The following is a 12,734-nucleotide window of genomic DNA, read 5'->3' on the forward strand; positions in this document are numbered from 1 at the left end:
CAATAACAATTTGTACCCCAAGATAAAATCACTGCCACAAAGAAATGTGATTTGATGTAACTTATGCACTGATGTGTACATACTGTAAACATACTGAAAACTAGCTACACTACCAACTGTCTAAGACTTTGAGATCCTACAAAACTAGCAGTGGATCATTACAACAAAACCATAACACAGTTAACTGTATGTTACAAATGGGCTGCCAACTGCCTGAGTCGTACCGCGTGACCACCGAGGGCTCCCGTGATTGGCTGGCTGGCAGCACAGCACAAGTATCAGGTTAGCGATTGATTGGGTGATGTGTTGTGGAACAGATGGAACGGAGAGGAAGTGTATTCCCAGGGAACCTCAGCAACCCGCTGGGCTTTTCCACAGGCAGGTGAGGTGGAGACAGAGACACACACACACACACACTTAAGACAATTCCTGAAGCCACCTCTCTCTCTCCATTCCTCACCAGCTCAGGCTCCTTCTGGCTCTCTCTCCAGCTCTCACAGGCTATTTGGTTCTGCATAGATCTTCATTATATTTAATTACCTTCTCGGGTTACAGTGGAATGAATCCACATGTGCGTGAGGTGGGGGTGTACTTTTCCTTTCCTGATTCTGAAGCCATTCTTTATCCGACTAAAAGGTGCAATAAATTAACAAAAGACAAAAGCATAATTGACAAGATTTATTTTGGAACTAAACAGAAAAATCTGACCAGCTCTGGTTTCACTAAGAAAGATTCATATTATTACTGGCTGACCACAGAAAACATTAAACATAAGTGATTTTGTGTGTGTGTCCTTATTTGTCCCACTTATTCAGCAGAAGTACATTCATTTGAAGTATTGTGGTCAAAGTTTGGACATTTGCATGAAAATATTTTTGCATGTTCCTAATTGTTGGTGGTAATGTAACTTGGTACTGTCCTATTTATAACTCTGTCTTGGTCCTTGTTCCTTGGCACATGTCTCGTGGTAAAACATTGTGGGAAGCAGAAAAAAAAAATGTTTGAGACGATGGCAGACTAGTGATAACAAAGATTACAGGAGTAATCCAAGCCAGGTTTCTAAAAATAGCCCCATCTTTTTCCTTGTGGTATACGTTTTAATATTAAAGGAAAACCTTTGGTGCAGAAATCCATGTGCACTGCTCTGTTCTCTTCACTGATCATAAAACACTTGTTTTCCCTTTGAGATAATAATATTTCCAAAGCTTCATCACTGCACAGGAAACAAGATGGGGGGGAATAAACAAACAAAAACAATTGGACATAGCCTGAGGGACACAAGGCCAAACAGACTTCTATGGTTTCCTGTCTGGTGGGAGGCTGACTCTGTGCCTAAGTTACCAAATACATGACATGCCTCTGTGCAAACCTTTTGTTTTAAGATAAATATAGCCAAAAAAGCTGATTAACATCTGCCCTCATACCTGTGAAGGTATAATGATGGAATGACCAGAAGCCTGGTTGTTTTAAGGCGTCTGTGAATGATGCGGCTCAGAAGAGCAGTCACCCCTGTTGTGTGTATTCGCTGCGTGGAGTTCTGCGTTTTTAGACCTGTGGGGGTTCGCAAGCTGTTCTACCCATGCAGCTACAGTGGGCACGAGATATATCACTCACCAGATGAGCGACATGTCTCTGTGTGATGATTTGTGCTGTGCTTAGAGGAAAAATCGGTAAAAAAAAAACGAAAAAAAACAAACAAACAGTAGAAATCAATAGTCAGTTAGGCAAAAATATGTCCAATTAGACGCTTAAGGCGTCTCCAACCAGCAAGGCAATAGTGTTGTACTGTATCTGTGAAACACCAGGATTTCAACCATTACCTTTGTCTTTATCTCTGATTTACAAGCTTTGCAGCGCTGGACCAGATGGACAGTTTGATAATCCTCCTCCCTGGATGGTAATTTAGGCTTAGAAGTTGAAAATATCTTGTGATGCACTGCACTCTTTTTGCTGTACAAATAGTGCCTGAATGATAAATTAATAGTATGGGACAAAGAAATTAGTTTAGTGCTTAGAGAAACAATTGCACCAAAACTATATCCAAATGCCTTGTCAGCAGTTTCTTTCTAAAGGTATTGCTATAATGTTTCTTTTACAAGTGCATTCAACAAAACAGCTACTGGCAAACTGAAGAAAGGTGCATCACACCATTACCTCCAGGTTACGAGCGTAAATTCATGAGTTGTTTGTGTTTGTGTGAAGGCAGTTGCTCCCGTGTGAGAGTGCTACTGGCAGCACTCTTTAGCCTAGGTATTAATGGCTTTTTGAAACACAGCTAAACAAACAACAACTGCAGGGACCTGCATCTACTAAAGCTGGGCATGCGACATGGCCCTTCGTACGGCAACAGCTGCACTAACAACACACTGCTAATGGTTATGAAACCACAGCATTAGCATCATGACCACCACTTTCTGATCTTTTGTACAGACAGACTGGGTTCATTGTTTTGTATGGGTTTGAAGAACAACTATAAAAAGGTCAAAGGAACATCTATAAAATTATGTTATATGAATGAGGTGATGAATAATTTTCATAGTTTCTTATATGAATGATCTGACAATTCAACAAAAGCCTCAGAGCTTCTTAAAAAAAAGGGGACAAAATCCTAATCCAGAGGAAATGTACAAAAACAAAGAGGCTCTCTGCTTTATTGTAAAGCTAAACCAAATTTAAGTGTGAGCGAATTCCCGCTAAGCTTCAACTTCCTTCGCCCTCTGACACAAGGTTGCTATGGTCTCAGACCCGGGTCCCTGTGGGACGAACATGAGATACTTCAAGATGGGATATGCTCATGCACTCTGTAAATGTGTGCTGGGACACTATGGCTTTATGTTTGTGTGTGAACACACATGCTTGACACCGTGAGTCTGTGTCAGAGCAATCGCACCAGTATTCTATGTATGAAGCTTTGGCCAAGAGCAAATCCCCAGAGGTGGCGGCCTAACCCAAACATTCAGCTGTCAATCACTAGCCACCGACTACGGTCATGACCAGGGAACAGGAAGAGGCCCTGTTGTCCCTGAACAGATCTCACTGTGTTGCATTGGGGGCACTTGTGTATGTGGAGATACCCAGGTGTTCCAATTCAGCATAATGTATGCTTGTGTTTAATGGGGCCTCGGTGTAAGTGGAAGACTATTGACATGAATGTTTAAGTTTAAGTAATAACTTCGATATTAAAATAATACATAACAAATGTGGTACTAGGATGGAACTGAAAGGCACAAATATTAACTTCAAGCACCAGCTTATAACTAAGTAAAGTCCTCATCATTTTAACCATTTGCTATATAATGTAAATATGAAGGCATTCATGGAGTGAATAAATACTCATCCTGACATCTTAACTTTGGAGGCGAATTAACTCAACCTACTTTGTTTATAGGCTTGTCTTTGGTTCTCAAATTTTTTCCAGCATTCTTACATTTTGTTTCTCTCTCTTAGAGTGTTTAAGTTTTGCAGTGATGCCAAACAGCGTAAAGTGCAATATAACATCATATGTCCCTTTTTTTGTCATAGTGGATGTCTGGTTAATAATATTTACCCAGGCTTCACTACTTAGCTGCCATTCTCTACTTATATACATTTATATTCATAGTATTACTCTGTTTGGATGTAAGTAGTGATGCTGCTTGAAACGGTTTCTATTAAGGTACTTGCTCATTTACTAAAATATCTTTTTCCCTTACTGGGAAAAGTGTTTGGAAGCTCATACAGCCACAGTCACATAATCTGTTCCACAGGAATATCTGCAGTGCTTCACTGTGGCTTATTTCATTTCACAGCCATAATTTGCTTGCGAAGGCCATTTTGCAACTCCTGCAAAATACAAATAATTCCTTTTCTTCTCAGGTTTTGTGTGTGTCAGTGACAAGGTAAGTGCCGGCCTTGTCATGTGTCCTGGTGTGTGATGAAGTACGTGAAGATTGACAAAGAGTGTGTGGGAAAACGAACAGACAGAGAGACAAAAACACATACAGTGTAATGCGTGTTTGTCTCTGAGCCAGGCGACAAAATACACGGCCCGTGTGTGTGTGTGTGTGTGTGTGTGTGTGTGTCCTGGCACGTGTGAGGTGGTGTGTGGGCGTCGAGAGGGAACGCTCATAAAACCCATGATCACACTGATGAGGTCACGGGGAGTGAAACCGGAGAAAGCCTTTCATTTCCTGTCTCATTCCATCCCTCTCTCCTGCCCCCATTCATCCATCTCCTCTTTGCCCTCATGCCTCTACGTTTCTCCTGTTTTTCACCAGCAATGCCAAAGAGTTTTTCCTGTTTTCCTGACACAAAATAAAAAAAAAAGATTTTTTTTTTAGTTTGAAATTAATTCAGAGTTTTCCCATTTAGACTTAATGCACAGGTTATGGTTGTGTATACAGGGTACCGGGAGAAGCTAGTCAATTCAAGAGAAGTCAAAGTAGTTGTAGCTTACCTTGTGCGTAGACAAAGAATGGAAGGTACAGGGAGTTGAAAAAACAACTAGATTTACAACACTAAACTGCAAAGTTGAGCCTGTCACCAGATGAGTGAATATGTGAGTAAAATGTGGCACCAGTGCGAGCACAAACGCTCGTACACCACAGGAATTGTTATTCCTCACAAAGCTTAGACCTGTAGCCAAAGGGAGGTGGTATTGATGTCAGTGGTCCCACCACTAACCTGGAATTCTGAATCCTTGGAAGGAGAACCTGCACTAACCATGGCAATCACACTGTGGCAAAGAACACAAAGGAAGCAGAGAGAACAGGTGTTGGAGCAATAGATGGAACGAGAGGAGAAACTCTCTCTCACCAATGGTCTAAATACACTACATGCGTCCTGCCCCCATCCAAGATCTGGAGGTCATTATACACTAAAACTCAGCTAAATCCTGTATATTCGTCACATTATGGGCCCAACACTGACAGCTTGAAATGGGCACAAGACGCCTCATAATCTAATCGCGTGCCTTGACGCATTCTGCCCACATAGTGGACAAACCTCTCTGTTATTACCGTCCTACCGTTTCTCCTTATGCACAAAACTACGGAGAAGCTTTTTGATATTAGACAGGGAACTCGCAGCAGTCTGGCATCCCAGTGCTTTAGACGGACAGGGGGTTCAGCGAATTGCAAGTCAACAGAGAAAGCTACACCCTCCACTAAGTGCCTGCTTTGCAGGACACGTTCACTTGCTGCGAGAACAATTCTCTCCGCTACTGTGTGAAAAAGGTACGATAATTTTATGTCCATGCGTGTCTCCAAAGCTGAAGCGTGAACAAAAGCTGAAGAGCGACAGCCCTGCACGACCACTTAGAATATTCGTCTCCGCTAACTTCTCCTGTAATAACTTAGAAACAACAAGTAGCCAAAAACGTTGGCGCGTGTGACTTTCATTTATTCCTCGCCCGCCACCAATTTTGTTCACATTTCACCGGAACCTCAGGACGCACCTGAGCTCCTCGCGCACACGACGGCGGAGGAGCAGTGCAGCAAGGGACGCGAGAGGACTGCACCGCTGCCGCCGCAGCCACGCTGCTTCTTATCACATGCTCATTACTGGTCAGTGTTTGACAAAAACCCCGAGGGGCAGCAGGAGCTGGCGGCCAGATTGCCTCTCCCATCTGTGTGCTCACGTTTAGTGGAGGGAGGAAAATTAAGGGCGGGAAAATCAGGAATGATGCTGAGGGAAGCCGCGTCCGCCACGAAAATACGTTTGATCCCTGTGGCAAAAGCACTGGAGACATCAAAAGACTATGTCAGCCTGCAGTATATAAAAAAAGTAAGAATATTATGTTATCAAATAAAAATCAAGGCACCTTGATTAAAAAAACAGATTTACATTGGAGAAATGAATGTGCAAAATAAGACAATGTGAATCCAGCATGTTTAGTTTTCTCAGATCAACACTAAGCAAACTGCCAGTTTGGATTATTATTGATCCAACATCTCTTTGTATTTGTTTGTGTAGAATACATTCCACTTGTTCCCCCAAGGGAAGATATTGAGGAGTGATTAGGTATTCTGCAGTCAGTGTAAGGTTTAGCACAGGGGACCTCGGGCTGTGTCAGAATCATATTTTATGTATTTTTTATTTATTCCAGTTCCAGAAAAACAAACAAATTAGATAATGTGGATAGGGAGTCTGGGATTAATTTTGAGGCAGCTGATTAGTGTGTTTGTGTGTGTCCTGAGATAATTGTGTCTGGGCCCATGCCTAAAAAGCCTTCAGGCTTTACTGCAGCCTAAACACTGCCGCCGCCGCCTCCCCCTCCTCCGGCCTCCACCCACCCCCATTCTGCCTCGCTATCATTTCAAATGTTACTGTTGTCTGTAAAAAAAATCAAGAAAAAACAACTTCCATCACTTTTTACACACACAAACACACACACACAGCTAGTCCCACCTCATGCTGCAGTCTGTTGAGTTTTTGTTTAGAGAAAATGCACATCAAGAAAACGACATATACAAACAAGTATTTAATGTCAAACCCTTGTTTTGATCTAGTTTGAAGTAGAAGTTGAATCCTTTGACGAACAGTCAACATGTGCTTTAGAAATGAATTTCTTCTTAACACAACTCAAATTATGTCATGCAAAGGTTTGCCTCAATTGTAGCCGAACATGCTGGAAACAAGTTAAGGTAACAGACTTTAAGAGGGCTATTAGAAATAATGGGGCTGAAAGGGTGGTTCTTATGAATACATACAGTAGTTATTGAACTTAATTGACCCTACTGCAAAAGTCTGATTAGGTCCAAGCCGATACGTCCCCTCTGTGGGTCCAAATTCAGTACCCGAACTTCCACCCGCTCCCCCGGTCCCAGAGCCAGGCTGCGGCGGCGTTGGTTGACCGGAAGCTTGTCCAAGGTGATGTTGCTCTTGTGTATAAGGCCCGATCGTCCCACACCGATATCTACAAAAGCCCCAAACAGAGTGGTGTTGTCCACCCGCCCCGTCAGAACCATGCCCACCCGCAGGTCACTCATCGACACAATCCCCTGTTTAAAGTCCGCCTGCCCGAAATCTGAGGATGGCAAAAAAAAGACATTGAGAGTGTTTTAAAAAGATAAAGTGGCAAGATGTAAATATAAAAGGAAGGGACTGACACCAACATCAGCTATAGGGGAAAGTTAACACAAAGAGATGGAAGAAGGGGATGCAGGAAGCGAGCGGGGGGGCAGAACAGACAAATGTATTACATTTCGAGCAGTAACCAAATACTTGTTTCTGCATACTACACACATTTCTCAGCATTTTAATCTACCTCTCTTTCCACTTGGCCTATTCATGAAGAATCTTTTCCTTTCTGTATCATTAACACAAACATGGGAGGCTTGTGCCCCAGGAAATGGTCCTGTTCAATTATCCTCCACACAGGCCTGATTTCAAGTGGTAGCTGCAGCCCATCTGTTTACTCAGCTGAGCACTGACTAGAAGGCCGAGCACAGTGCGCTGCAATCGAATAGGGCCAACCTGAGAATGAACCTTGAGGAGGTAGCGGCGCTAACTGAGTATTCAGCCAGGATTCGGCTTTTTCTCTATGCGTTGCTGTGTAAAGTAGGAGAACATGGTCATAAAATGAGAGACTGTTTTGGTTTTAAACTGCCACGGACGCAAAGCAGGCATCAAATGTCGAATAATCTTTACGCCTTGGTTCTTTTATCCATTTTTTAACCATGTTTTCAGGTTTCAACCTTGTTCCACTGTGAGAGCAACGGCTACTAAAGCAGCTTTTCCACTCCTTACAAATTGGTTCTTGTGCAAAACTGCTGAAACTCTAAAAGCTTGTGACTGTGTATATTTTATTGCTATAGTCATGAGTGCCTGACCCCCAGAGTACGAGACAGAGGAGAAAAACAGAGGCCTTTGTGTAATTGCATTTGTGTATGTGTGTGTGCCTATAAAAAAGATTCTGTCCAACAACACAGTCTGCTGGACCCATCACACCCTGTCAGAAACATACTGCTTGTGTTGTTGGGCTATAGGGAGGAAACCACAGCACTGTCAGATCCTATCATGTTACACTGCCAAGATATGCCTATTATAATAAAGTCTGTGTGTGTTGTAACTAGCAAGCCAGTAAAGGAACTAGACAAATACAAGTTCAACTCAGCCAGGAGGGACCTATAAACAGGCATTGTGAAGGAAAGATGAGAGACTAAGACAAGTTACTAAATCTGCTACACTACATATAAGAGTAGACTATGAAACTGTATGAGTGAAAGCAGTGATAGTTTGGTGTTTAGTGACAAGATGCACAAAGCTATATGAACTATTAACAATACATTCCTGTGGAAAAACTAACTTGGATTTGTTATGGAAATTGAAAAAGGGGATCGAGGAAAACCACTGAAAGATTCCACATAAATATTGGGAATAATTAGTAAACAGGGAGTATGTAAGCGTGATGATTGGCAGGAGTCTTACTTTGTCGTATGTCAAACCCAGGAGGCTGTGTGAGGCCGTCTATGATGAGCTTGAGGGTCTCTGGTGTGGTGCCCACCATAGCGGCTAGTTCCTCGACGCTGCTGCTGCTCACCTTGCTCTCCACACTTTGTTGCAGGCCAGCGGTCCCAATTTGGTCTGCACTCCCACCCACAAAGGAAAGAAAGCTGGAAAAAATAATGTAGATCTTAGTACATGATGAGGGAAAGATTGGTGAAGAGGGAAGAGAAAGGGCTTCAGCTGCAGCGACTGAGCTTTGTGTTCTGAAACACGTACGCATTTACTTTACCCCCCTATTAAATCAGGTACTCCACAGTGGGCAGTAAACGCTGCGACACCTTGTCTCATGAAAGTGCCTCCATATTGTAGTAAGGTTAGAATATTCATCTGTCCATCCACTGCCTGAAAGAATCTTTTGTCATTTATTCTATCGGGATGTCCACCATCCAAAACGTCTAGACAGTCAGGCGAGCAGTAAAAAGCTAGTCTACAAATTAGCATGAGCGCCAAAGTAGCAAAAGTATTTGTGGAGAAATGTGGGAGGGAAGAGCTCCTCTGCAAGTACATATTGTGCATATTATATTATTTACAGTAGGCACTTTTCACAGCTGGTGATAGATGTGAATGCATTTGCCTCCATGCATGTGTTCATGTGTGGACCAGCTGGGCAGTGTCCATGATGGATGTCGCACTACGGCAGCCTGACGCCAAACAGACACCGCAGCTGTCCCACTATGATGGACAGAGCAGGTGGAGAAAGACACACACGCACGCACGCACACACACACACACAAAGTTGATTCATACACAATTTTGCTCCAAAATGCTCGCTTGGCAGTAGCAGGGACAGCGCGGACGTAACAGGACACGGCTTGTGTACAAACTATGTAAGAGACAGCTGTGAGTGGTGAGGCCCCTGCCAGCGACACCGCCAACCGTCCAAAGGAGGGAGACAAGCGGAATCAATCACTCAACACCAGCAGGCCAAATCAGTGCAAAATACGAGCTGGGTGTGTGCCAGAAATGGCTTAGTGGTGAGGAAACAGCACCTTTGGACCAAAATGGAAGCCCGTCTAACACCAGGATATTCTCTGCTGCGTCTCACTGGGCTTCTTCATTTTCCAGCCATATATCTTTTTACAGGAAAATAAATACTTTTGTCTTGGTGGCCTAGTCTGAGATACATTCCACACAGTTCCCTTGCTATGGATCCTGCCTGGGACCATTGTTGCAGGTCATCACTCTTCCTCAGTCTTACACAGAACCAATTTCCTGTTTTTGTCCACAGTTTTTAAAACGGCAAAGATGCCAAAAAACAAAAGTTAGAACAATCCCTGAGAAGAGCTTACAAAATGCTATTTGTTTTGTTTTTTAAAAGGATGCAGCAAAAGTAATAAGTTCAAAAAATGCAGCATAGGATGGGATGCTTTCATCCTACCATGATTTCTAGTTATCTACAAGGGTCCATAGCAGATTAAGCTTTCAGGTGTGTGCATTCCCCATCTCATTTTTCAGTGGTGTATGTTAGTATTTAAGGGGTACCAGGAGTCCAGAGGCCTCCACCACTGTTGGGTTCATACTCATAATTACTACCATCACCGTGTGTGAATATGTGGTCTGTGTGTATCTGTGAATGTTGGACTGGGTGGGCTAGGATATAGATTTTATCCAGGCCCACAGCATGAATCCACTCTGTCTTATATTATTGAAATTCTCAGGGCCCCAACTGTTACATATCAGAGAAATGTTCACTCAAGTGTGGACCTTTAGTCTCATACTTAAAATATTCTGTATCGTATTACTAAGGAATATATTGAGCAGCCCAAAAACAATATGCTTCATGGATATTTTGATGTGATGTATATTTGCCACTATTTATTTGCTTTTACATTAACACCTTGTATAATTTCTGAAACAAAGGCATAAAGATGAATCTATGCCTTTGTGTTCCTGAGTGCAAATATTTGTGTGTGTGCTGTATACGGTTACAAAATGGGGGGTGATGTGTGGGCTGTGAGCAGTAATAGAGGATACAGTTTCTCTAATGTGATGAACATGATCTGCCTCATGCACCATAAAGACGCATTCCGCAACAGCCCTCCTTTCTTACACCTCTTTTCACTTAGACGCAAACATGAGCAGTGAGACATTAATGTAATACAGAATCAGACAGATTAAATACATGTAAATATCATGAATTATACCTAAATACTGTTATTGTAAGCAGCTATTTTTTTTAGAAGTTATGGTTTCCATCTATGATGTAAAAAAATTCAGTCAAACTCATTGATCATTCCTGAATTAACTCTGCTTCCACTGGATCCGGCTGTTTTGCGAACATGAGAAAAGAGCAGCGAGACAACTAAGAACACACAGAGTCAAGGTTTGAATAACGATGACTGACGTCTAAGAGGACCCCTTCAGAACCGCGCTCAGGCACCTCACTGAGCTGTGATAACAAACACTAGAGAGTGCGGGCTGAGATTGATGGATGAGAGCGAGAGTTGTCGACACAGAAAGCAACTAGTGAAGAAACAAATTTGAAGATAAACAAAAATGGTGTTTGCATACGCATAGGAATCTATGCAAGGACTATAAACAGCCTTTTTAACCCCTGACCTCTGGCTCATGGATGAACAAGTGCACTGAAACTACACAACATCCACAAACACAGGACTGCTCGGTTCAGCTAGGACAGACAAGGACACAGCATCAAACAAGTGGCCTCAATCTCTCTTCATACATGTGTAGAGATGCACACACATATATAAGCTAAGCCCACTAAAGGCATATCCACATGAGAGGAGCAATGCTTAGAGCCACTAATGTCAGAACCTATGTAGACTAAACACAGTTGAGTGACTACAGCTGTGGGCCCCTCTCCTCCTCTCCCATAGAAACATACACACACAGCCTGGAAAGATGTTCAGTATGTTTGATATCAGCAACGAGAGCACTGACAATCCTTTTTTAAACCAGGACACACAGAGACACCCGTGTACATGCTGTCCCTACTCTAGTACATCAGTCCTTCTCCACCCCAACCAGTGCCATGTAAAACAGAGCGTGTTTACTGTACCTCTGTGCTACGTGGTAGGACTCTGGGTGAATACAGGTCTGGTCCAGGGGGTCAAATGAGGCCGGCGTGTTGACACAAGTCTTTCCTTTGCCCTTCTTCACCGCTGGCTTCTCTGGCAGAGAGGGCACCGGATGAGGTGTGGCGGCAGCTCTGTTGTGACGAGAAAAATTAAAACAACATATTTAAAAATGTAGTTTTGCACAGTCCTAAAATACAAACAGAAGCTTGTGTCAAAGAGGTCCACTGTTCATAAACGGCCTGTCACCCCTCTCCAGTGGTAGCGATCCACGTCATCAGCTTACGCTTCATGGAAATCAGCACTATTTCGGCTCAATACCTTTTATTTAACTAGTGCTGTTGAGACACACCATGTGCACACGTACCTGTGGAGGGTCTGAGGGTTGATCCTTATGAAGCCAGCACACTGCTGGTACGTCTTGGGCCCCATGCCTTTGACCAGTTTCAGTTGCTCCCTGTTGACGAACGGACCATTCTGCTCTCTCCACTCTGCAATGCTTCGAGCCCGGCCCGCGTTTAGGCCCGCTACGTGTCTGGAAGATAAAACAGCGTAGGTTTGAAACGAAAGTGTGACAAATATACCCCATTCCCAGTACGTAGAAAATAGTTATTAGGTTTGTTTGTTGAAATCTCATTCTAGGAAAGTTATGGTTAAAAATATAACATTTAGTGTATCACTAAAAACACACAACACTAGATTGGCACTACCCCCACCAGATATCTAGAATACACAAGCAAACGGATTGTACAGACCATGACATGGCGTCTCAACAAGTACTCGAGCCAGTATTTACAGAGTATATTTGTCCAGTTTTGGCTGAGCAATAAAAGACAGGTGATCTAAAACTCAATTAGGTTTGCCCTGCTAATGTCCACAGTGACTCACTCATGCTGTGTCAACACTCCACATAATACCTCAGTCATCAACACGTCCGTGTGCATGTAGTGTGTGTGTTTGTTTTGCATAACGCATAACTTGTGGCAGGAATGGAAAACGCTCACGTAGAGAGCAGACAGGTAAACAGATGACCTGACGCCTACCCAGCTTATGCCCACTCATTTTGGTGTCTGTGCCTGTACTGCAAATGTGTTGAAGTAAAAGATTTGTGCACTCCCTGCACATCTGAGTGTTCTGCACTTTACCACTATGAGGGTCACTGTATTTACTATTTATGTCTAAATGCCTTTATTCTTCTGTTAATTCCAGTGG

The 12,734-nt window shown here is 43.0% G+C and overlaps 1 protein-coding gene across 4 annotated transcripts in view; it reads right to left on the bottom strand.

Moving 5' to 3' along the window:
- Positions 1–12,734, bottom strand: part of srbd1 (S1 RNA binding domain 1) — a 74,509-nt gene that overhangs the window by 36,982 nt on the left and 24,793 nt on the right. For 3 of the 4 annotated variants that reach the window (XM_029175877.3, XM_055502661.1, XM_055502660.1), the window contains exons 18-20: positions 11,890–12,057; positions 11,507–11,656; positions 8,410–8,594 (exon numbers count right to left, since the gene is read on the bottom strand). In XM_029175877.3, coding sequence (XP_029031710.1) covers positions 8,410–8,594; positions 11,507–11,656; positions 11,890–12,057 — 503 coding nt within the window. Of the gene's footprint in view, positions 1–663; positions 7,007–8,409; positions 8,595–11,506; positions 11,657–11,889; positions 12,058–12,734 lie in introns of those variants that run through there. The other variant, XM_029175876.3, reaches the window with a different exon arrangement.

The sequence above is a fragment of the Betta splendens genome, chromosome 15 (assembly GCF_900634795.4).
Source record: "Betta splendens chromosome 15, fBetSpl5.4, whole genome shotgun sequence".
In the NCBI taxonomy this organism is placed as follows: domain Eukaryota; kingdom Metazoa; phylum Chordata; class Actinopteri; order Anabantiformes; family Osphronemidae; genus Betta; species Betta splendens.